Below are 26,966 nucleotides of genomic sequence, written 5' to 3'. Positions count from 1 at the left end.
ACGCACTTTGACTATCAGAAAACTGTGGCAGCAAATATATAAATAATTGCAGAACTCTGAACAGTTAAAAAGTGCCAAAAATATACTTATCAGCTCTATATTTCCAGATCTTTTGAGAAGCATACGCAGTCAGAACACAAGGAAATTCTTGCAGTGGTATGCAGGACTTTATGGAGAGAAGTTTTTTTTAAGGGTTTGTACACAAGAGTGTAGACCATAAGAACCTTAAATGTAAAGTAACTCACCTGAAGCACACGTGCTTAGAGCAAAGGTTAAAATGCTTAGAATAACAGATCAATTTAATTAGGCTACTAACAAGCAGTATTAAATGCAGCAGAATAAAACCATTGAGCACTTAAGGAGGAAACAGAAGTGTCAAAGTCAAAGAAGCAAGGGGGTCATCCTACCCAAATCTTACTGCACTATGTTGAGTGATCAAATGAGGTTGGACTGAGAGCAGTGACCAAGATCAGATTTACAGCAGGGGTGGCAAATCCAAAGCCACCAAGTTTAAGACTACAAGAGCACTTGGGAGGGAAGGAGGGCCTGAAAAAAAGCAATGCAGACAACAACAAAGGACAGAAACAATACAGCAAATATATAAATAAAGCAAGTATATAAATGCAGCACAGTGCAAACCGAGTTGCAAAAAGTGTACTTATCAGTTTGGAATATCAGATGGGAAAAGATTCCAACTCTGCTCACAGTCAGGAGAATTTTTCGTAAATTCATCACTGGTATGAATGGAGTGGCCCTTCTTGAAAGAGAGGAAAGGCTTAAGGATGGGTATTGACAAAATTGAAATGTCCTTGCTGCTCAATTGATTTGCAACTCTTATGAGCCTTTGACATATGACAAAGTCACATCCCTGTATGGAAGCAGAGTTAGTGGACATAACATGCTTAGGCCTGCCTTTCCGCTAACTCTTGGGTGACCAGCATGGACTTGCAGTATGTGGGAGTGGAGGAGGAGTATGTGCTGTGTTTGTGCTGAAGGCTGAGATTTTTTAAGGTGTGTCTAGAAGACTTTGACAAAAGGTATATACATAATATTTTTATAAACAGTACGCGCACTGGTGAGTGCATTCCAAGATCATGACATGTTTACATGACCACTACAAAAAAAAAAAAAAAATCAAATACATCAGTCAAAATACTTTAATGTATTTTTTTGCTTTTGTATTTTAGATCATCTTGAGATGCCATTTTCGGCAAGCTTAACCCAACTCGTACATTTAGAGGTTTTGGTTCTTGCAGGGGACGTACAGCATTGAACTGAATGTGTTTCCTCTCATGCCAACCTCTGTTTTTGCAACTCTCCTCTTGGACATCTGATACTTGTGGTTCCCCAGATTTTCAGTGACAGTATTTTTTTCATAGTTGTTCCAAGTCTGTTACAGACCTATAAATAGGGCACTTAAAATTGCAAAAGTATCTTTATTATTATTTTCTGCAGATGTTAATCTCCACTGAAAATTCACTTTTTTTTTTTTTTTTACAGTTTGTTACATTAACTAAAAGGTTGACTATATAAAAACAATTACATAATTCTCAGTTTGTGGTAAGTGAACCTGAATCAGTTGGTTTGCATGTTAATTATTCTAAAATTGCTACAGTCATACATGGCTATTAAGTGTTTTTGATCTTGGTCATACTGGATTAAACAATGGGTGCCAGCAGAGGTGAAAAATGGCCCTATTCAAGTTGATGAGGTACTAACTGCATTAGTTTCTGGCTTGGTAGTGATTTTCATTTGATTGAATGAGAGGTGTAAGTGCTAAGTTGTTTAAAATGTCTTTCTCATTTCAATGTATGTATTTATTTGAATGTGTTAACCAGTGTAATATATTCATGCTTTTATCACATAGTAGTACATTCAGGTACTGTCTAAGTGCACCCTGCGAAAGACAAGATATGGCTTAATTGTTTTCGGGTGGGTATGCTGTTTTATGAAATGATACACGTGTTGCTTTATAGAGAAGTCAACTCAGGTGTGGAACTCACAGTCATAATGAAAGTTTGGACAAGAGATTAGTGTAGCCTTTTTTTTATAAATTACTACTTTAAGAATTTTTGTGATTGGTGACAGTGGGACTATAAGTGATTGTCATGATTTGTCATAGGTGACTTGAATTTTGCAGTACGTTTTACAGATAATGGCTATATTCTGATGTTTAAGCAGTATGTAGATTTTGTGCAAGACATTTGGAAAAGCAGTCACCTTTGTAGATGGTTGCTGGAATAATTAATGGGACTTGTTTAGACTGCACACTTGGACATTACAGGTAAGTGAACATTTTTATACTTGGTAAATTCTTATTTAAACTGTGTACTACTGGTGGCATTTCTTATGTTTTGTGTAATTACTGAAAAATTTAAGTAGAAAGTATCTTGTTTCCATGTTGTGTGGTTTATACGGTATAACGCTTTGTATGATAGGTTTAATTTTTTTTACCATTTGCTAGTTTGTCTGCACTCTGTGTGTGCAGTTATTTTTGTGTACGAGTGTATGTGTGTTTGTGGAGGGGTATTATTTACATTGATCACTTGCTATTTTTTCACTGATTGCTTGGGAGTCTGGTTTTCAAGGAGGTTTACTTCAGTCTTTTTGCTTTGCTTTACAGGAATTTAGCTCAAGATGTGTACCCAAGAAGACTGAATGCTGTAAATAAATCAAAAGGTGCTTCAACAAAGTATTAGTTTAAGGGTCTGCACACTTATACAGCCAGCTTATTGTACCTTTTTTATTTTTTATATTTTTCCCCCCTAACAGATTTGTTTGCTCTTCAATTGAATTGCACAGGTTATAGGTCACATTAAAGGTGGGAAAAGTTTTGAAATTATTTATTGTGGTCTTGTTGTTTTATATCACAAAAAACTGGCATTTTAGCAGGGGTGTGTACACTTTTTATATCAGATGCATGTAGTGCCCTAGTATTCTCCAGCGCCTCAAAGATGGGCTACAGGTGCACGATTCCTCTAATTTTGCTTTAGTTATATGTGGTGTGTGTGTGTTAACATTTCATTTTTTTTTTATAACCTGTGAACACACACACAAGTGATATCTACATAAATACCATTTTTGTGGAGCAGTAAAGAAAGAATAGCCAACAAGTTATCTTTCAGATGTAAGGAATAAAATGCATCATAGAACATCTGTACCTTCAGGAGCTTCTAGGGATCTGGCAGCCTCCACAACTTTGGTTACATAACTGGATTTTAACACAGGCTTAATAGGAGCCCTGACTAGTACAAAACAGTGTCGGCTTAGATGTGTGCAATGAAGGTTGCTATAGCTTGCTGGGGACCGTAGAACATTTGGTTATTATTCCTTTACATTGTCTCCCATTCATACTGCAGACATTTTTAAAGAAGTTTGCTGTAGTTTTTCTAGAGGAAGTGTACTGTCTTAAAAGCTACAACTTGGAATACATTACTGTGATCATTATTTTTGGTTCACTTTCCTTACGGTCAAACATCAGAACTGTATACAGGTGGCTATTGTTTGTGAGTAGACTATAAAGGCATGCTGTGTCTATATGCCTGACAACAATGAATTGATATATTTTACTGTAGCCATCAGCTCTCTCACTTTTGCCACGGTTTGACACCAACAGGATACACAGAAGGTAATTTTGGAATGGGATGGAAAGGCATGCTATCTCTTTATGTATAAATACAGAGGCACCCCCCCCCCCCCATTTACTCCTGCTAATTATAAGTTCATGCTCACACAATCCCATGGTAAAGGGCATATTCCCCTACCCTGAGACTTTTGATTGCAAAGACCTGTCTGTTTACTTTTATGCAGCAGCAATAAGTTTTGTATGCTGCTAGTTGTCAATCTTTCAGGTTTTGTTTCTCTTCACAACTCAGTCATGTCAGCAGTCAGTGTTCTGGTTTCAGTCGACAAATTGTGTATTGATGTTCTCAAAGGGACTCAAGTATGTGTGTATATAATTTTTATTTCAATCTAGCACCAGTGGGATACACAGAACTGACTTGACTGCCTTTCTCTTAGGGGGACTGATAGTATTTCCAGATATGATTTATGTATCCTCACAACCACTTGTCGGGTCAATTTATTTGGAACTGCTATTTTCATCAACTGTATGAGACTGCACAGTTCCCATGGTTGGAGAAGTATGCCCTTTCCCTGGTATTGTGTGGTCCCAGAGTTAGTATATATGAGTTTTAGGGGTATGGGTGTGCAGGGGGGGGGGCTTTTTCAACTGCCAAAAAAAAAACTTGCGTACTCACCATAATGTTCTATCCATGTTCTTCATTTTCATTCTTTGGCATTCTATCAGTGTAGTACCTTTTGCTTAGGTCTGCGTAGCTTTGAGCATGCTGGCAGTGATTGACATGCGAAATGGATGGGGATAGCTAAGAAGAATGGCAGTCTTGCTAATTTGCATGACATGTCATGGATACATTACCGGTGTAACTGTCACTGAAATAAAAAATCCCAATGAATACATTGAAATCGCTCACAGTTCCTTATGTTAATGCCAAAAACTGTGAGCTGTTACTAGCTTGTTAACGTATGTAAAAATCACATGCAATACCATAATATAAAAATGTTAACACCTGTTTAATGCACTCTCAATTCCCTGTGTTAACACCAAAAATATGAGCAGTTACCATGTATTATTTAATTTATTTATTTGCATTTGTTTTCCGGGAAAATCCGACTGGACCAGAAGCCCATTTTCAGCGAAGGCCCAGGGAGAAAAGCTCCACAGAAATGCAAGCAATATACAATAATTAGATAGTACAACAGTATACATACAGTAAGGTGCAGAATACATATTTTCTAGTTAGTCTATACAAAGTAGTATTCAATACAGTCTTCTAGTGGATACAGGTTCAAAAAGAAAAACAAGAGCATTTTAGTGAAGATCACTGTGAGAAAAAATAAAGTTAGTAGTGTATATATATTATAGCAATAACCCACGCCTGGGTGTGGGTAATGCTAAACCGTGGGTAATTTTAAAACTGTCTCGCTATGTTAAACTCATTTAACATAGCGAGACACTAAAAAAAGCAACGGAGATCTTGGTTTCTCCGTTGCTTTTTAAACTATCGCTATGTTAAATGGGTTTAACATAGAGACAGCTTTAAAATAAGCAACAGAGACTCCGTTGCTTATTTTAAAGCTGTCTCGCTATGTTAAACCCATTTAACATAGCGAGACAGTGTTTAAAAAAAACGAGTTATACTAATGGAAAAAAGTCCCGGAGACCGGACCTTTTTCCATTAGTATAACTCGATTTACAACGGGCACGCTGGCCAATCAGCGTGCACGTTTTGGGGGGATCATGGTATAATAAATAATAGTTATGACCAAATGACATTTCCTTGATATATATTTATTTTTGAGTAGTAATAAACACTGAGGAGAGGGAGAAAATGAGGTAAGGAGTGGACAGTATGTTGAGAGTTACAGATATCTTGTCAGTCAGGTTTGGCACAGGAGCAATGCCAGTTCTTGGATAGATGTTCAAATAGTTGTTTAAAACTAGTAGATTCAGGTGTGTTTTGGAGGGTGTGGGGTAGAGAGTTCCATAATTTGGCTATATGATTTGAAAATAGGGCTTCACCATGAGTGTTAGCTTTGTTTACTGTGAGAGTTTCTGTCTGCATATCTTAGACTTTATAGGGATGAGTAGGTAACAGCAACTTTCTTGAGGAATGGGCAACTGTCAGAATCGAAGATGATACTGTGTGTGAATTTAAGTTGAGCGAGATGAAGGAGGTTAGGTAGCTCAAGCCAATTTAATTTATTTAAAGCAATACAATGGTAGGTTTAGTGGGGATGGTTGGCTGCAAAACGGACTATTTTGTTGTAGCAAATTTCCAATTTGGTTAAGTCTGATTTTTTAAGTTGGTAAAGAGGGACAAAGCATATAGGAGTGTAGAGCGGAGGAAGGTTCTGGATATGGCTAGTCTGGTATTGTCAGTGAGGAATGGCTTGCTTCTGTGCATTGAGCCAAGTTTGATGTGAACTTTCTTAATTGTGGTGGATATGTGTTGGTCAAATCTGCGTTTGTTGTCAATTGTCATTCCAAGGAGTTTTGTATGCTCATCTGGTTGGACGACTGTGTTTTCTGAGAGAATAGTAAAAGGAGGGGTGGTCGGTGATTGTTTGCTACTGGTAAATAGCTTTAACTGTCTCTTTTGGGGTTGAGGATTAGTTGTGATTTACTTAGATGTTTCTATATTATTAACAGCTTGTTGGACTTTTATTTGGAGGTCTAGTAAGGTATATGCTGAGCAGATTAAAGTTGAATCATCTGCATACTGAACTACTTTAGTGTGTGTTGTGGATGAGGCTAGATCATTAGAGAAGATGGTGAAAATAAGGGGTCCTAATGTGGACCCTTGGGGGACTCGAACCGAGACGGGCAGAAGTGGTGAGCGTTCCGATTTCCATCGTACTGCTAGTCTGTCAGAAAGCTTAGGAACCAGGAGAGGGAAGTCTTTGATAGGTTTAGTAAGGCAAGAGTACTAAGGAGTTTCTCATAGGAGACGGTGTCAAACACTTTTGACATGCCCAAGAAGATTGATGCTATTTGCTGGTTTGAATTTCTCAGCTAGTTGATGGTGCTAGAGAAATTAATTAGAGCTGTGGTGGTGCTATGTTTTGGTCTGAAACCATGTTGGGAGGGAGAGAGAAGGTTGTAAGATAACAGGTATTGTAGTAATTGAGTGTGGATAAATTTTTCCAGAATTTTGACATGGGGAAAAGATGGCTATGAGTCTGTAGTTGTTTAATTCTGTTGATGTTCCGCCTTTACGCAGAAGGGTGCTATAGGAAATTTTCCATAATTTTGGGACATACGGTTCTGCTATAGACCTTTTTACCAGATTGGAGATAGGCAGAGCTATGGCATCAGCTGACTGTTTGAGGTACTCATTTGGTGAGTTGGTCAGCTACTAAGGAAAAAGGTTTCAGTTCTTTCAGCATTGTTCTTGTGGTGTTAGTTGGGACAGGTTTGAGGTGAAAAAAGTTGTTATTGTCCACATTAGGTGGAAGAGACAGAGGGGTGGAATTTTTCCCTGTAACTAAGGAGTGGATGGTGTTTATAAAGTAGGTGTTGCTTTGTGAGGCAATACTGATGCTTTGGTTGTTGGTTCTGGAGTTGTAGCTTTATCTGGGTGGTGGAGTGAGTTAATTGCTTGCCAGAACTTTTTGGGGTTGTTTTCATAGTCTAGTTTGAGTTTTTTTTTTTTGTTTGATTGCGGAGCTGCTGGTATGGTAGCAGAGTTTTATTTTCTTTTGTTTTTTGGTATTGATACAAGGTTTTGTCCTTTAGTTTTTGAAGTTTAATGGTTTTTTTTTTATATCCAGGGCAATCTCTTATTTTTAACAAGACATGTACGAGTTGGTGCTAAGCTATTTAGAATAGCTAGAAATGTGTCATTGAAGTATGTTATGGCCTGGTCAAGGTGAAGATGATGGAGTGGTGTCCAGTTGCATTTATTGAGCATGTCTATGAATGCTTTATTGGAGAAGTTTTTGGTATTTCATATGACTTTGTAAATTATGGTTCTGGGTGAGTTGAGCTGATGATGGATTAAGTACTTATGTCTGTGGTCACTTAAATTATTTGTAAGGCATCCGGAGAAATAGTTGTGGGTGGTACTGTTGATAAGGGACCAGTTTAAGATAGATTCCCTTTTGCTATGTTTATCTATTCGTGTGGGAAACTGGATTGTTTGGGAGAAACCATGTAGATTTATGAAGGGAGAGGGGTTATCACCAGTGCAAGTGTTCCAGTCTCAGTTGAAGTTGCCTATAATAATGATTTCATGGGTGTATGTGGCGGCTGTCCAGGCTATGAGCTCCTCAATGGCAGTGGAAGTATTCTTGGGAGGTATGTAAGTGACTATTATGGTAATATTTTTCTTTGAGTTGATTCTGAGCTGTGTTACTAGAACTTCAAAGTTGTTATCATAAAGGTATTTGATGGGTAGGTAGTCCATGCTTAGGTTATCTTTGTAGAAGATTGCAACCCCGTCTGGTGAGTATTGTGCAATGACTGCATGAAAGTCTGTGATCTTGTTAACTAGGCTTCCAGGGTTCATGTTAAGAATGAGAAGGTATGTATTTTTAATATGAGGAAGGGGTGGAATGGTAGCTATGATAGTATGTTGTGCAGTATGTGGCCCAAGATTGCGATGTAGATCACCACTACGGAGAATCTATTATAATACACATGCATGTTTGTGTGACAGTTTGCAGAGTATGTGAAGGTGTTTGCTGAAGTTGTTAGTGGTATTACTGACAACTACATGTTTGAAATGGAAGTATGCAATAAGTGTATGATTGCAGAGTTGGGAAGAGACAGCAAGGTAGGAGAGTGAGGAGTGGATGGTATTAGTATAATATAGTATGGGGCTATGGACATGTTGTATCTGTAAGTGACTAGAATGTTAGATAGTATGCAGATAGCAGTAGGGTATAGAGTGTGGGCAGGAGAAAGAGCATGGTGTGTATTCTTTTTAAAAAGTAGGTTACCTGGATGGTGTGATGAAGATCTAGGGAAAGAGGGGTGTTGGTGTAGTGCGGTGGGTGTAGCATGATTAAGGACTGTTGCAATTACATTGTGTGAGGAGATGGAGGAGTGTTGCAAATAGTGTGTTAGTTAACTGAGGTGTGACTGTCAGATGGAGGCTAATTCTTGATTGGGGGAGTTAGGGGAGTGGTTAGCGTTGGTATACGTCTAGGTGATGCAGGGGTGGGTGGGAATGGGGTAGGGAGTAGAGTGAGCCCGAGCGTAGCGAGGGCTAACAGAGTGAGCTGGCACCTCCTCACAGAAGAGTGCAAAGAAAAACAATCAGTATGAGAAGTAGAAGCTTTCTAGCTATAAGGTAAGTGAAGGCAAGGAAGAGGCAGAAAGGTAGGAATGTAAGCAGGTAGTTGCAGACAGACTATATTTATGGGCTTGGTGTACAAGTAAAACAAAGGAAGGCAAATCTATTTGGGGATAAAATACACCAAGTAAATTGTACTAGCCTTACTTTACAGGAATTCTAATGGGGAGACAGATTTAGTTGAGACAAGCTACAAGTAGTATATTATTAGTTGTGCCACTTAGTGGCATGAGATCAAGCTATAGTTGCCTGAGGTAAGGGTGGGGAGCCCTTGCGGGTGTGCACGCCGGCCAAAGGAATATTTAAAATGAACTTGTAAAAGTAACAAATATGCTATAAAAAGAAATGTAAACAACCAGTCATAATGTTTAAAACATAGCTATTAAGGACCAATTCTACTAATAACAAGAAACTGCAAACATCCAGTCACCTATGCAGACTTGTCTGGTGGGTATCTTTAAGAGGTGTTACTCTTGACTTGCAATAACTGTAGCGTAGCAGTGGTTCTATTTGCCAATGTTGTAGTTGCTGGGGGGGGGGGACCTGAGCTGTGCTGATACAGGCAGACCAGGTGTGCTATGCAGACTTCTCTGGTGGGTATTCTTAAGAGGTGTTACTCTTGGCTTGCAATAACTGTAGCGTAACAGTGGTTCTATTTACCAATGTTGTGGTTGCTGGGGGGGGGGGGGGGGCGAGCTGTGCTGATACAGGCAGACCGTGTGTTGCAAGCATGCACACCGAAAAGGTGCTGGAGAGAGCTTTCTCACCACAAGCAGGCCAAAAAAACTATTTCAAAAAATTACTTTATTTACTATTTATTTATTACTAATTATCTGGTTTAAAGAATATGGACACCTTTTTCAACTGCCGGTCCAAGATGCCAACACAAATGGATTCTTTTATTTCTTGTAAATTGCTTTTGTATAGTAATATTTTTACCTTTGCAGTCTAGGTGAATGCATCCCCTATATAAAGGATGGATGCCACATCCAACCCTGAACCTTTTAGGTACTTGGTTGCTTCAGCTACAGATGCAAGAACATCTTTCACTTCGGCGAAATGAACAGAATCTATGACAAACTCCCTGTCTTGCATTACTTCTTTGTCATCTGTCATTCGCTTTCTTCAGTCGTTTGGCATTGTGCATAAGGAGAAATGCTGCCTGCAGTGTGGGTCTACGACATCTCTGATTCGGCATTGGGCTTCATTTGCTTGGAAATGCACTGCTAGAAAGTGTAGGAGTACGACTGGTTATGCTTTCTGACATGTTTTTCAATAAGAGTAGGCTGCCTGTGGATACCTTTATCAACATCCTGTACTGGTGGTCACGAAAGTTACTCATCTGTAGGCTTGCAGACCATTTGTCAGTGTCAAGCACCTCCGTGGTGGAATGGTATCAGTTTCTATGGGATGTCTGCAGCTGGAAACTTCTGTGGGACCCCATGCTGCTGGGTGGGCCAGGTCAGGTGGTGCAGATAGATGAATGCTTATTGAAGCCAGATATAATCGCGGGCGAACCTTGGCCAGAATGGACAGGTGGATATTTAGCATATACAACTGCTCTCTGAAAAGTGGGTACCTGACCTTTGTGGAGAAAAGGGATGCAGCGACTTTTCTGCCGATTATCAAGGAACGTGTGTTACGAGGGACAGTGATTGTGTTTGATGAATGAGCTGTTTACAGGGGCACCTCTAAAATGGACGGGATGAATTACACCCCCAGAACTAAAAACCACAGTCAGAATTTTGTGGACCTTGGGACAGGCGCACATACCAACACTGAGGCCGTGTGGTCTTGCTGCAAGAAACAGTTGAGGATGATGAATGGGATTCTGAGGCATATGCTGGACAGCCACTTAGATAAGTTTGTGTGGGGTGAAAAATATAGCAAACTGGAACGAAGATTTGTTCCTGTGCCTATTTGGACATATTACAGAATACCAGGATTCACATCAGAAGGAAATGTGTGGCTGGAATAATTGCAGCTAGGTACACATTAAGGTTAACATGATTCTGAAAGTATACTACTGAATGGAATGCTGTTTTACATGAATGTCTTAATTTCATTCCTTTCTTTTTGTCAGTAAATAAACATTGTCTTCTTTGAGTTATGTGGGTTTTGTTTCTTTATTTCATACTAAATGTCTGCATATTTTTCTCTTGTATGTCCGTAAATAAACATTGCTTTGGTTTCAGCACAACATAGTTTGAGCAGTTGCTCAATATTAATTACATTGCTTAAGGCACACAGAGAATATTCATGTAGCTGCTGCCTCTGGCATGTTTGGGGCATGATTTGCTACTGCGCATCCTGCGAGGTATTACACTGATAGAATGCCCATTCTTTCTCAAAAAGTGGGTTCTGATCCAACTTTCAGATCCGACTCAGCCACATTTTACAGCTCGTGGATACTGAAAACTGTCAACCTCCTCCCTTACCAGTTATGCCGTAGCCCCCCTCCGTGCCTCAGATCTTGTTTGCTGACCTTTCTGCTAATTAGAAACTAAGGAACAACAATTATATGAGAAACCAATTTCTGGAGATCAAAAGCAGGAGCACTGGTCTCCTTAACACCGTATCATTTTTCCAGAAATCACAAATAAAATGGTAAGGCGATGGAGGAAGAGGAGATGATGAAGAATACAAATGGACAGCAGAGATGGAATATTATGGTGAGTACGTGATTTCTTTGTCTGATGTTGATGTTTATTCATTCCTCAGTAAGTAGGACAGCTACCTGAATCCTGCGTGGACTCTAAAGGATGATATTCCTGAGCACTGTTAAACTGAAAACTGCTCTTACCTAGAAACTGGTCCAACTTGAAATGAGTAATAAATGTATGAGGATTAGCCTAAGTTGCAGCAGCACAAATACTGGATGTGGATAAAAATATTAATGACGTTGCCATGGAACTATTTGAACGAGTTCCCAAAGGTTTAGCAAAGATAAGTTCAGTTTGTTATAGACAAAGGAAATGCAATTAGTTAGCCACTTGGCTAAAGTTACTGAGGTAACTGGCTTATCCAATTTTGATTCAGAAAATTAGACAAATAATTGATCTAATTTTCTGAATTTTTCTGTTTTATGCAAATAGAAAAGTAATTGTATGTGAACGTGCAATAAGTTTAGCATGCATTCTCCTTTGATCGAGAAATTTGGAAAGAAAACTGGAAGATTTATAGATTTGATTGATGATGGATTCTGACATCACCTTAGGAAGGAAAGATGGACTGGTTCCTAACAATACCCTATCTTTATGAAAAATTAAATAAGACTACTTAGAAGACAAGGCTTGAAATTCTGAGACTCTTCTAGCAGCCTTGGTTGTCAAGGCCAAAGAAAGGGAAACCAAATCTGACAAGGCCAATAAGGGGCAATGAGGATGACTATGCACTTCAATTAAGATGCTTTCTGGAGAAACCTGAGAATTAACAGGGTTGTGGGGTAAGCATAGAGGTGACTGGGGGGCCAGTCAAGGAGGACAGCATCTCTCGGTGATTCTCCCAGTTGGGGGGAACAGGGCAAAGGGGAGATGCAAAGAGGTTGCAGCAAGGTTGACACAATTGGCAGAATATCTTTTGCACAACTCTCATGTTGAGAGACCACTTGTAAGGCAGTAAGATGGACCTCCTCAACCTGTTTGCTATCCAATTGAATTTCCCAAGAATGTGTGTTTTTATTGGATGAGATTGCCCAGCACCACATTCTCAGAGCTTCTCAACACAAGGGGTAAGATCTGGTTCCTTCTTTGTTGAGGTACCAGACCACTGATATTTTGTCCATCTGAATTGTAATAGTCCCTGAAGGGAGAGAGTAGAATGCAACAGTAGGAGAACTGCACTCATTTCTAGGACACTGATATGCATTGGTGGCCATTTTCCTTGGACTGTCTTTCCCACTATGTACCCCCCCCCCCCACACACCGATTTAGGAAGCATCTGTAGTTACTATGGCCTTGGTCAAAGAAGGATGATGGGATGGCTTTGTAAAATTCTGATCTGCATAAATGCACCATAAAATATCATTTTTGCATGCTTGAGTTAGTCTGACCTGGGTGGACAAAGGCTGGTGTAGAATAGACCATTGAGCCACCAGGGTCCATTGAAAAATTCTCATATGATTTCTTGCTGACGGAACCAAAACTGTCATAGCAGATATTGATTCTAAAGCTTGGAGAATCAGTCGAGCAACAGTGAAGAATGTTGTATTATCCTTTTGACTTGAAATCAAGTAGTCTATCATTGGTAGGGGAAGGGAAGCTGTCACTGATACCCCATTGAACTGAGCTCCTACGAAAGCTAGTACTTCAGAAGGTTCTAGCTGGGATTTTTTGTGGCTGATGTTAATTCATGCTTCCTGAATCTGTCCAGCACCCTAGACTCCCATTTAGGAGGATGAACAGCGGAACTCTTTTCTGTGAGTTCATTTTTTGTGGCCACTCTTATGACCATGGCATTTACTGGTACTCCTTTACACCAGAATTTCTTACCATTTGGTAGTGTTAGGATTCTGTCTGGTCTCTTACGGATCGGTCAGGTTCCTTCCATGCCCACCAAGCGATCAAATCAATGAGCTTATCAATGGGTGGAGTCACCCAGGAGATAGATGGGTCAGCTCCTAACCCTTCATCTTGGGAAGGGTTGTCAGTGGACCAGCCACCCCTTTACTTGAGGATCTCCAGGATGTCTCCAAAGGAGATATCATTAGGTGGTGATGTTGGGAACCCTTCCCTCTCATCAAAATCAGTATCTTCCATGACTGACCCTTGAGGGGAGTCTAAGTGCCTCATTTTACACTTTCTCTTCTTAGGGACTTCCAAAGTGGGTTGTTCCAAAGAAGTATCAGAAGATATGAGGATACCCTGCTGGATAGCTAAGAGACTGGACTTGGCTGTCCCTGGAGAGTAGAATGTTGAGGGACAAGACGCAAAGACAGGTGGGTTTGGGAAGAAAGATCCGGGGGGGGGGGTCATCCTTCCTTTTCCAGAAGCTGAGAAAACTCTCTGCACTACCTCAATAGCAGACTGCCCTGGAGATAAGGAGGCAGTGGTGATGAGAAGACATGTTCGGACTGTTGACTCCATCTGAGCTAGGTAATCTACATAATCCTGACCCAACCCAGTTCAGATCTGTCAAGGGCAGGTCCTGCCTACTTAACCTGGTCAACATTTTCAAAAAAGTTACTGAAGCAATGGATGGGGGAAAAACAGTGTACACTGTATTGCATATCTAGGTCTTGCAAAGGACTTTGACACCATTCTACACTCACATATATAATATGTGTCACAAGGGCACGTAAGACCATACACTTCAGCACTCTGACAACATTTCTTATCTCTGGGTGGTTTAAATTCAAATCCATTTACAAAAAAAAAAAAAAAAAAAAAAAACACTTTATCAAAATATTTACAAGCATAACCCTTACAATCATTTGATAAAATTCTTTCAGGGTGTAGTAATCAGACCCTTTGGGAAGCATGCCTCCACTTGAAACTATCACATTGGCAACACAACCCTCAAAATTTATCCTATAGTTAGGAATCTGGGATCCTGTGTCAACAATGCACTGTCCTTTGATCATCCCATATCCACTGTTGTAAGGAAGTCCTTCTTTGCTGCACAGCTTACAAATAAAGGTAATGAGTACAGATCCAGGGATGTATTCGTTCTGCTGTACTTAGTACTAATTCAGCTTGTCATTGATGATAATGCCCCTTCTCTGATGTACCTCTCTAAACACTTGTCACAACTAGAATAATGGCAGTACTTCTCACTAAAAAAATTAAAGATAAAAATTGTAAAATCTGTGCAAATCATCTCAGAAATCTTGTCCTTTTTCTCATTATTATACAGGCTATTAACAGACAAACCTCCACCTTGCATATAGAGCATCAACAGTCTCTATTTTGTCAGCTATATTAAACATTTGCAAATTCAATCATATCATAAACATCTGCTCAGGGGATCTCAATCTGTTTTGCAAAAAAATATAACATGCTGGAGGGATAGGTGTCTTGCAAATAATACCTCTTGTTTGGAAAAGTCATCCACTCATAGGTTCATAGGTAGGTACTACGCTATCGGCCCAAGGGCCTAAGTAAGCCTAGCCAACAAGGTTCCCCGGCTTACGCCACCCAAGAAAGTTATTTTCCTGTGCCACTGTCGAGCAAAGCCACGGAAGTGATCCCCGGGGTGTATTTCCTATTTCCCATCCACTCATCAAGATTTTCCTTGAAGAGTGCTAATGAGGAACTTTGCTTGACATAGATGGGTAGCTTGTTCCAGAGTATGGGAAGTCCGTGGGACAGGAATCTGTCCCTCCAGCATGTCCTGTTTATTGTGGTGATAAGGTTTAGGTCCGTAGAGCATGTAGCTCAGAGGGATTGGGATTTCTGTAGGTGCAGCATGTCCAACAGCTATGGGTTTGACATAGCCTTATATGTTAGGCAGAAATCACCTTGGAGTAGGAGATATGCTACAGAGTAAAGCTAGAGTTTTTTGAGACTGTCAGTGTAGGGCATCTGTTTGAGGCCAGTAATCCTCTTTGTGAGGTACTTCTGTGGCCTTTCTAGCTGCTGCAGATGTCTTGTGAGGTACATTTCAAAAGGGGCGTTGTACTCTATAATGGGTTTGATGAGTGTCGAGTAGAGGGGAACAATGACCTCTTTTTTCCTGGATGAGAACCCTTTTGTTATGAGGTGTGCCATGTAGAAGGACTTCAGACTTACTGCAGAGTAAAACCAACTGAAGGTAATCCAGTTTGTTACTGCTCAATGCCAGGAGCATAAGCAAGAAACTCCACTCCCTCCAGCCTCTTTTCACCTTGGCGAATATGGCATCTGTGCAGATACTGAGACATGGTTTAAAGCAGTGTAGAGCACATTGCAGGGCTAGAATGCCTTCCAAGAAACAAATCAAATACTCAGATTTGGAAACATTCATAGCTTCTTAAACGTTTAATAGCAAATTTAACATACAGAGTATTCAGCTTTCTGGTTGAACCCTTCTACAGTGCAGAGGTATAACACTCAATTAAGAGACTTAATTATGTACTATAATTCTGTAAATACAATCATTTTTTTCTTTTATAAAGGTTTTGGATGAATATTGATATATATTTGCTCTATTTTAATGACTACAAAATATGTATTTAAGATTTTACTGACTCAGTTGAAGGATTTTTGTGTGTACTAATACTTTTATTTAGTTGTGTGATGTCATTGGTTGACTACATCATGTGACTATAGTCTTTTTAGAATATAATTAGTCTCTTAATTGAGTGTTTCATCTCTGCACTGAAGAAGGGTTTAATCCCAACGCTGTATGCTCTGCACGCTAAATTTGCTATTAAACTTTTAAAGAAGTTACGAGTTTCCAAATCTGAGTATTTGTTTTTCTGAAACTTGGTTCACTGCATTTTTTGGTCACTTTGTTGCTGATTGTCATTTTTTGGACCTAGAATGCCTTCCACACATTCACTGTAGCTGCTGCTTAGGCAGGGACCAAAGGTGGAAGTGACTCAATCTATATCAACAAGAAAAAAAATACCTCAAGACTAGTCCAACAGGATGGTATGTTTGAGCTTCTCCACATTTGTATTTCCACAGGTAAAGTCCCATATATTCGTGCACACTGTAGGACGCCATCTATGACCCAGAAAACTCATAAGTTATACTTGGACAGGTGAAAACATTTCTTAACCACATCTGCAACATGATGGTCAAAGGCAAGGAGCTCATGTTCCAATGTCTGTCAATAGCTTTCATTTTGAAGCAGAGTTTGTCTATACTGTAAGATGGATGAAGGGATTGTTTACCAAATGCAAGGATGTTGTACTTTTGAGCATTTAGTTCTAACTCATTTTGAGCACCAGCTGTTGACATATGTGAGCTCTAGTTGGAGCTTTTGCATATCAGAGGGAGGCTCAAGGATGACACCAAGTTTGCAGTCAGTTTCAAAACTGGAAAGCCACAGATGCTCATTTGTAATTTGGAGATTGTGAAGTAGACACTGAATAGTGGGGGGTCCAAGCAGGGAGTGTTGAACACCACTGGACACCTTCATGCTTACTGAGAATGTGAACTTGAAATACAGCAGCACACTATTAACCAAATCAGTATCCAAAACAGCAACTGCTGTTTTGCTTACTGAGAATGTACTTATCACTCTCATTGTGAGACAAGTCAAGCTAATGGGTCTTGTAGTTTCCAAAGTCAGTGATGGGTCAAACTTCAGGGGCAACATTAGTGACCAAGCACAGGTTGAATTTGCCTAGTGCACATTTGTTACTGTTTATTAGTCAGCTGGGTATATTATCAGGCATTTTTTTGTTTTGAAGAGTACCTTTAACATGTATTCTTTCATCATGATCGAGTGATTGAGACTCTGTAGGGTATGCAGGTTTTGTGTAGTTGTCTTGGGGTGAAATTTGCACTGCACTTCTTTGCTATTATGTTGGTTATCTCTACTGGATCTGAGTAGACAGTGCCATGTTGGATAAGTTCTGAGCAGTGTTGGGTGTTATTCCCAAGTTTCTTAACATAACTAAAAAAGGATTTGTAATTGTCTTTAGCGTTTTGTTGTAGCTTTAGTTCATGGGATGCCTTTATTTTCCTGATTATGGTTTTAGTTCCTTCAATGGCTTTTTGCAGGCTGGTTTGCTTTTAAACCTCCCATTTTCTTTGGATTTATTTGGGACTGCCAAGCCAATGCACTTGTCAAAGTGCACATAGAGTTTGCTTGTGTAACTACTTGTGCAGTACACAGATACTATGCTAGCCTATGATAATGGAATTCGTATTTATATTGATTCCATCCAGTGTGTTTAAGGAACCTTGCACAATTTTCTGGAAGCATAGATGAGTCCTGTAAAATGCTATGATCTGATACTTGAGCTTGTTTAATGTGATTTGGACCTCAATCAGTTTAGTTTCTGGGTCTCTTGAGATCTAAATGCCCAAAGTGATACATTGTGTAAATTTGAAATTTGCAGGAAAGACAATGTAAAGACTGAGCTTCCCTTTTTTCTTCGGTTTTGCAAATGTGAAAGCTTAATCTTACAGAATGTTTCTGCTGCTTCATAAAACAATATGTGTTTCAGATACAAAATAACTGTTTTTATGCATCTATTAGAGATAACATAAGAAAAACTTTTTGACATGAAATTTTAGAACATTTGCTATTTATTATGTTTTACCCCAGGATACAACTACCCAAATAAGGACTATCCAGTCTAAGAAGGGATAGGTAGTAACTCTAGTCTAGAAGTGATGTGGCCCCTATCAATAATGGATACTTCACCACAGTTACCATTGGGATGAAAGGTATGACAGATGCAAAACCTTGGAATGGAGGGTGTGCTTTCTGTACTTGTAAACCAAGTTTGTGTAATAACGCACAAGCATGCATGTGCTCCAAATGCAGCAGGGCCTCAAGATCAGGCAGGTTATTGTTTAGACTCTTGGCTTTTAGTAGAGCCTGTCTGACACTTGTTTTGTTTTTGTTAGGCTAGGAAATCCATTATCTGGACTAAAAGCACTAAACGATAAGCAAAGGTATTAGCTAGTATTCAGAAGCCCTGGAAAGTGAGGTATAAGCTATCCCTGATAAATTAATACTGATCGTCTATTTCTTCCCATGCTGGCTCATGCTGCCCCCCCCCCCCCCCAAATGACACCAACTACATAGACAGCTGTTGAAGCCAATTATCATTTTGCTGAGCAAAGGCATCATTTGAGGATAAGGAAAGTTTTCACTTAAAACCAGGGCTTTACCTATATTTTTGGGGTGTCATTGCGGTGGTTGAATGGTACATCATCAAACCAACAAAGCCAGCACAGTTGAGTGAAAATCAGTTGATCAAACACTGCAGGCTTTGTGTGGGTGTGAGATTGTGAACAGTGGGGAAATGGGTTATGCCCATTCACCACTGTAGAGCAATCTTGGAGTTGGTATATATAAATATCAGGGTTGTGGGATGCAGGAGGACTTGCCCACTACAAAAAAAAATATTTATCTATCACTTTTTGTTTTGTTTCAGTCATGAGTATACAACTAAGTGTCATTTACTCCATTTCTGATATGCATAGAGAGCAGTGTCATGTCTCACTGTCCATCTACTTTCATTTTCTTTAATTTATATATTTTACTAGTGCTGTTTTTTTAACTGCTTAAGTGTGGTGCTGTGAGACAATTTGCTACATGCATATATGTCTACTTTCTTTGATCACTGTTGTCTGTAATGTGGTACCCTTTACTATTGTGCAGGAGGCTAGGTAGTAATAAAGAGCCTGAATTTCTAAGCCCCAACTGTTGGAGGTTCTTGGCTTTACTTGGAAGAGATTATTAAGGGGAGACTTAAGTGACAGCAGCAAGCCTGGATCTGAGGCACCACTGTCAGGACAAACCAGATTTCCTTTAGAGGGGAAACTAGAGTGTGTCAGAAAGGAAGAGATATGGCAGGCTCAGCTCTTAGAGCATACATTACACTTTACAGGATTTGAGAAAGATAGCCAGGAAGGCTGCTGATCCTCAAGGATAGGATAATTTTGTATTCTGGGCAAAGGGTTAGTTTACAAAGAATGAACACCTGGATATAGGCAAAAGGGAGCAGTAATACAGCTCCTGGCAGCATAAATGGCCCTTTGATGGGCACTTATAGTATTACTATTGTTTTTTCTGTAATAGTTTTTTAAGGTGTTCATTTTCATTTATAATATGTTCTTTCTTTCATGTTACCTCATGTACACATTTTTATAAAACCTAAATGAATTGTGATTACTAATAAAGTACACATATTTAAGAAATAAGTGTTTATTGCTGAACTGTATGTCTACTTCAGAATGTTTTGAAACATTTCTCATCACTGCATTTTGTGTGTGTGTGTGTGTGTGTGTGTGTGTGTGTGTGTGTGTGTGTGTGTGTGTGTGTGTGGATGCTGTATAGATGGTCCAAAAATGTCATGTATGAAGTTTATAAACATACACTTTATACACCCTGGTCAGTGCACTGCAAGACTATGAAATCACGGGCACTAGAAAGATACCTGATACCTACATGCTATGCAGCTGCACTTCAGGCAATCAAGTGATATCAGACTGTAAGTTCAGTCCAACCAAACCCATCACGTATGCCATGAGGTTTTCATTCTTACAGTGTGGTGAGACAGTGATTCAAATGAGTGTTTCTGTTAATACAGGTCTCCACCAGAACAGCTGATATTTGTTGTTCCTCAGATTTTCACTGTAATTTTTCCATACCACTTAGTATCTGTTACAGGTTTACAATCAGGTAACTTAAACTATATGGACTGCTTTTTTATTTTATTTACTTAATTTGGAAATGATAATCCTCGTACAAACTCGAGTTTCTTTTAAAGTTGACTCAAATTATAAAAGCAGCTACACATTATACTCATTATTCTAAGGTAGCTTTCATCATCCTTTGCTACATGTTAATAGTTCCTGGTTGTTGACCAGGGAATTAAACAGTAGGTCCCATTTGAGGTGAAAATAGCCATATTCACCGTAACTAGTCTGTTTTGACTTCACTAGAAGCTTCACTGTGGGGATTCTAAAATGTATTCATTTATTTATTTGAATTTTTTAAACAGGGTTTAATGTTTTATTCAGAAAGTACTGATTGTAGGCCTTGGCTAGGCGCACCCTGTTGTGAACCTGGGATATTTTGAGTTTTTTTTTTAATTATGGAGGAGATTTGTATACCTTTGTATGAGGTGAGATCTTTTTCTCTCCTTCTCTGGACTTCAGCTCAGATGAGAATGCACAATCGCTGTGGAAGAGGAGTTCCAGTTAAATCTTTTTAAATTTTTTATATTGTTTTTTGTAGAAGATGAATGAAGTGTAGCGGGTTTTGTTAAATGAATAATTCAGAACTTCTAAGACTGGGTCCAGTTGAGTCAAGTTGCTTGGGTAGTGGTACCTTTAAGCAGAGAGAAATGAAGGCGGCTGGTAGATGTGCTTATACAACATAACTGATGGCATTACAGGTAAGTGTCCATTTTAATGTCTGAGAGAGTCATTTGGTACAACTGAATGATTAAATAAGCAGGGGTTGTGTGTTTAGTATACTTTTTTGTTACAATATTCTATACTTTATGTTGAGCCATGCATTGTACTCCAGGTTTCATTTTTGCAGGTTGACAGTTTTTACTGCACTTTGAATGAGCAGTTATTTCAGTAAGTAACTGAGATAGTTCTACCTTTTAAAACTAGATCTGAAGTATTTGACTTCATTTGGTCTTCAACCTGTGGGTTACGGATCCGTCATGGCCACATTTCCAGCATCTGATCCGAGCTCCTCCCCTTACCCATAATTCCCCATGTTTCCTTCCTCCCTTCAGATCTCGTTTCACACAGGAAAAGCAAGTAGTGTGGTCCAAGCTCTAGGCATATAGTGGGTAGTGTAAGTGCTCTTTTTGATCTCTTTTCTACCTTTCTTAACTTTTCTCTCTCTCGCTTTCTATCTTTCCCTTCCCGTGACAGTCGTTAAAAAAAAATAGCTTCTTCCCTCTCTCTCTCTTTTTTTCCCCCCTATTTGACTTATCAAGCCCATAAATTAGGATTCAGGAAGTGCACAGAGTGTGGCCATAAGCTTTCCCCAGCTGATGGCCACACTCTGTGTGTAGTGTGCCTCAGACCTCCTGTCCCATCTGTGCTGGGTTCAATCCCAGAGCACTGAAGGTCAGGAGAGACAAATCCTGAAAGGACTGCTTCCTTCTCCAGGGGTGGTAGCCCCCGTGCCCCCTCTTCAGGGACAGCAGCTGCGTCTTCTTCCTCTTCCCTGGCCTCTGGGACTCAAACTTCCGTCAAGAGTTCCGGGGAAGGGAAAAGGATCAAGAGAAAGACAATCTGTGGAAGCGGTCCCATGACCGCTCAGCCCCAGCTGGCCCGCCAGCTAAAGTTAGGACACCATCTAAGCCAGGATAGCCCCGGCTTCAATCCCCAAGGTTATCTCCTGAGCCAGAGGAATCTAGGGCCAGGTCGCTGGTCAGGTCCCCCCCCCCCACCAGCATTCTAGATCAGTTTCTGTGGCGTCATCCTCCCGCTCTACCTGGCGCCTCAGTGAAGCAGAGATGGACAAGATGTTGCAGAGATTTATCTGCACCCAAATCCAGATGGGGGTCTTGCCCACACCCTCTCCCTCTGGATGGGGGAGCTTGCAGTATTTTTTTATGCCAATAACTCCTTCTCCAATCCGACCTGCGTTTTTGAGCCCCTGAATCTGAGGACCCTCTGGTTCGGGGGGGGGGGTGACGCCGATGGTACCTTCTGCCTTGACGCTGGCCATTGCCTTGAGCGTGTCGGATCCGAGCTCTCTCAGCCATAGTCTCGGGGTCGGATCCGAGAGATTGTGCTGTCCTCTCCGAGCCCTTCGGAGCACAGTACTTCCCTTGGTGTCTCAGCTCTGACTCCCCTGTTGGGTCAGAGGGCAATGGTTCCAGCCAGTATTTCCAAGGAGGTTCTTTCCCCTTCAGCCTTTGACATCTTGTCGTCTCAGGGATAACCTGTGCCCGTTTTGCCTCAGGAAGCACCCCCAAGGGAGCAGCAGGAGGTTTGCGAGTCCTCTCCAGAGAGTCCCATTGAGGAGGTTCCTTGCAAATGAACGTGTAAGAGGAGGCACTTGGACTCCCCACCGGAGTCCCTTACTAAAGACACGGATTTGGAGGAAGGGGAAGGTTCCCCACTGTCACCCCCCCAAGGATGTCCCCTTTGGAGACATAATGGAACTCCCCCACCAGAGGGGTGGGGGTGGGGTCTGCCCAAAAACTACCTCGGATGAATCAATGTTCCTGGGGGCATTCAACACAGTCCCATCTTCTCCTTGTGTGTCCCCTCCCGCGGATGCTTTGGTGGATCTGATAACATTTCAGGCATGGAAGGAACCGGACACCTGTGGAGCCTATCCCCAGGCACCTGGATAAAGTGTTTAGTCCCCCTTCAGACAGGGCTTGCTGGAACAAGGGATACCCTGTGGATGCTATGGTTGTGGCAGCCGCCACCAAGAAAGAGCTCGTGCAGGAGAGCACTACAGTTCATCCTCCTGATCGAGAGTCAAGAGCGATGGACCATTTTGGGAAGCGGGTGTATGCTTCACCAACCTTTTCTGTAAGAGCGCTGAACTACATGGCACACGTCATTCGACTGCAGCGAGACTTGGTCAAGGAGATCATTGAGTTGACCGTGGAGTCCATGTCAGCAGGGGATCAAAAGACATTCTGCACTCGGATGGCCACTCTCAAGGCTGTGGCAAATACATCCATGCGTCTTCTCTCTCATGCCATGGAGGGAGCTGCTAGGGTGACAAGTACTGGCGTTGCCATTAGGCGCCACACCTGGCTCCGACTTTGTCAATTCTTGGAACCCTTCAGGATGTCATTTATAAACATCCCTTACGATGGTTCTTCCCTTTTTGGGACGTCAGTCAAAAAGACATTGATCCAGAGTGAGAAGGACAGGAAGACACTGTCTGCCGTCGACATCCACTTCTCTTCCTCTCAAAGATACTTCTCAAGGAATCAGCCAGGGACGAAGATGATGTGGCTCCGAAAGTTTCAGGCATTTTCCTGCGACACTCAGGACTCACCTTTCCCCAGAAGCAGAGGGGTTTATGATAGACGCCGCCCTAGGGGCAGAAGGGTTTCAAGAAATTTCGGGTACTGAGAACCTTTCTTGGACAAACCCGGGCACCAGCCCTAAAGGGCTGCCTGACTGCTCATCTCTGGAGGCAGTCAGAGGTTGAATATCGCTTCACCCAGCAGCATGGGAGTTCGTAACAACAGATCGTTGGGTGTTGCAGATTATATCCAGAGGATATTCCATCCCATTCAATGAATCACTACGACCACCAAAGCACCTCCCGGATGTTCCACCCACACAAACGGAGGAAACAACTATAGAAATAGAAAAGCTGCTAAGAAAAGATGTCATCCAGCCTGTCCCCCCAGACCAGTCTGGATGAAGCATTTATTCCAGGTTCTTTTTAGTGCCAAAGAAAACGGGGGACCTAAGACCCATTCTGGATCTTTCCACCTTGAACCTGTCAGTAGCCAAGGTGAAATTCCTGATGGTCACTCTTCAATCCATCCTACCCTTTCTACAGGCAGATGATTGGATGTGCCTAATCGACCTCCAGGACGCTTACTATCATATCAAGATGGACTGGAGCTCGCGGAGGTTTCTCCGCTTCCGGCTAGGAGCCAATCATTTTCAGTTCGAGCCCTTCCCTTTGGCCTCACCACAGCCCCCAGGGTGTGCAGCAAGGTTATGGCAGTAGTTGTGGCTCACTTCAGGCATCAGGGTATTCAGGTCTTCCCTTACCTGGACGATTGACTCTTCGCTGCCCCTTCCAATCATCTCCTTTGCCAAGCCAGGGACCATTTCCTCTTGCTAGCGAAAAGACTGGTCATCACCATCAATCTCAACAAGTCATCACTGGCCCCGGTTCAGATCTTAGACTTCATTGGGGCTTGGTTAGACACAATTCAAATTAAAGTTTTCCTCTCACCAGACAGGATATACAGTCTCAAATTGCATGTCCTATACGTTCTTCAAGCCCATGTTCCGACAGCAGAAACAGTCCTGAGGGCGTTGGGGTCTATGGCGGCCACAATCAATCTAATACTCTTAGCGTGCCTTCACATGCGGATTCTCCAGTGGATGCTTGCTGTTCAGTGGTCCCTGTTAGATTTGCCATTGTCACATCCCGTTTGAATCTCCCGAGTATGCAGGGACTCTCTTTGGTGGTAGATTCAGTCCACGGATCTAATCAGGGGATGCCGTTTTCTTCCGTCCTTTCCCAAAACTACGGTGACCACAGATGCCTCCCAGCTGGGAGGGGGGTCATTGCTCGGGAAGAAAGGTCCAAGGCACATGGTCCCCACACGAGACCAACTTGCATATCAGTGTCCTAGAGATGAGGGTGGCCCTTCTTGCATTGCAGGCCCTTCATGCCCATCTCCTAGACAGTATGTCGGTAGTCTGGTACATCAACAAGCAGGGGGGAACCAGATCTTATCCCTTGTGTCGCAAAACTATGAGAATGTGGGAATGAGCATATCCCAGGGTGATCCAGCATTCTCGTGGACAGGCTCAGCAGGTCTATTCTGATGCCTTACAAGAGGTCTCTGATTCCTTCAGTGGCAGAACAGATCTTTGTAAAGTGGGGTCGTCCTTGCTGCGATCTTTTCAACGTGAAATGCAGCGAGTTCTTCGCTCTGAACCCCCCTATGGGTAAGCCCCCAGAAATGCACTGGCCCATGCTTGCCCCCCCCCCCCCCCCCGGTCTATTGTATGCTTATTCTCCACTACTCCTCATTTTGAAGTTTCTTCAGAAAGCTTGTAGGCTGGGGAGCACAGTGATCCACATCGCCCCATTCTGGCATTGCCAAGTTTGGTTTCCCTCTCTATGATCTTACCTAGTAGTTGCACCATGGACATTGGATCCAGTTCCAGATCTTATTTCTCATCCCTCAGGGATTCCTCACCCAGTCCTGGACTGTCTGAAGCTCACTGCTTGGCTTCTCCAGTTCCCGTGATTGTTAGGACTCCTGGTTTTTCATCCTCAATAGCGGCTCACAAGTCTTCCACTAGAAAGGTTTATCGTAGCAAGTGGAAACGTTTTTCCATATGGGCTTCGCAGCGTGCGTTAGACCCTTTTACTGCCCCTGTGTCTGCAGTTTGAGTTTTTGGCAGGAATTTTTCAGCATGGTGCCAGTTTCTCCGCAGTCAAAGTCCAGTTGGTAGCTATTTCCAATTTCCATGTGGGGGAAAACATGTCATCTTTGGGTTCTTCTAAACTTTGTAAGACCTTCCTTAAAGGTACCTTTCTTCTTAGACCCCAGTGAAGGATCCTACGCTTCCATGGGACCTTACTTTAGTACTTCAGGCTTTAGTTCTCCCCACCCCCCCTTCAACCTGCAGCTTCTGTAGATTTACAATTTTGGAATTTCAAGGTTTATCCATTAAGGTTCCTTATATGATCTTTCACAAAGACAGAGTGTCCTTGCATATCCAAACTGTCCTTTCTTCCTAAAGTAGTGTCAGAAGCGAATATCAATCAGACAGTCAATCTTCCAGTTTTTATTCCCTAATTTTCAAAACAAGGGGGAATACAAATTACATCTGCTGGATTTGCATAGACAATTAAGATTTTACTTACACAGGACGAAAGCTTTTTGTAAATGTGATCAGTTATTTGTTTCTTATTCCAAGCCTTTCTTAGGTAAACCTATTTCCAAAGTAACAGTTGCTCGTTGGATTTCACAGTGCATTATTTGACCTTACTCTGTCAAGGGAATTTCCCCTCCAGGGCAGGTAAAGGTGCATTCGACTAGGTCTATGGCTTCTTCAGCTGCATTTTTGGTCCAGGGTTTTGCTGGATTCTATATGTTCTGAAGCTACTTGGTCCTCATCTCATACCTTAATTTCACATTACATATTGGGTTATTGTATCCTTTGGCTCCACGATATCCTTCCATGAGGGCCACCCAGGTGTTTGGTAGCTGGGGACTTTGTCCCACAGGTTGAAGACCAAATTAAATCAACTACTTCAGATAAAGAAGTTGTATACTCACAATAATGTTCCATCTGAGTAGTTGTGCTTCATTTGTCTTCAACCGTTTCCCCCCTACTTCCCCCTACCTTGCCACTGTGATACTGACTATATATGGAGATGGTTACATCAATAATGTCCTTAGTCATACTTGGGCTCAGGATTTTTAGGTTGCCAGTAGTGGCAAGGTATTATTAGGTTCGGAATGTGTGATGTTTTTTGGCAGCAAACTCGATATGAAGGGAGGGAGGAGACGGGGCAATATGGGTAAGGGGAGGAGCTTGGAGCTTGGATCAGATGCTGGAAATGCGGCTGTGATGGATCCGATACGGATCCTTAACCCACAGGTTGAAGACAAATGAAGTACAACTGCTCAGATGGAACGTTATTGTGAGTACATAACTTCTTTTTTTACTACAGGCCCATTTGCTAAATATGTTAGTGCGTGTGTTTTCTTTCTGATAAGTTGAAGTTTTCTTAAGCTTTGTGTTTCACAGCCTGCTATTTTCTCACTTT

General features: G+C 41.4%; 1 protein-coding gene across 1 annotated transcript in view; it reads left to right on the top strand.

The window, feature by feature from the left end:
* Positions 1–26,966, top strand: part of SMC1B (structural maintenance of chromosomes 1B) — a 3,759,116-nt gene that overhangs the window by 1,479,018 nt on the left and 2,253,132 nt on the right. Inside the window, exon 9 of the mRNA XM_044087233.1 lies at positions 19,975–19,981. Coding sequence (XP_043943168.1) covers positions 19,975–19,981 — 7 coding nt within the window. The remainder of the gene's footprint in view (positions 1–19,974; positions 19,982–26,966) is intronic.

Source organism: Protopterus annectens, chromosome 11.part0, assembly GCF_019279795.1.
Source record: "Protopterus annectens isolate FY-2018-M chromosome 11.part0, PAN1.0, whole genome shotgun sequence".
NCBI classification, from domain to species: domain Eukaryota; kingdom Metazoa; phylum Chordata; order Ceratodontiformes; family Protopteridae; genus Protopterus; species Protopterus annectens.
The sequence above is the reverse complement of the archived record's forward strand: the minus strand, read 5'-3'. Positions and strand labels throughout refer to the sequence as shown.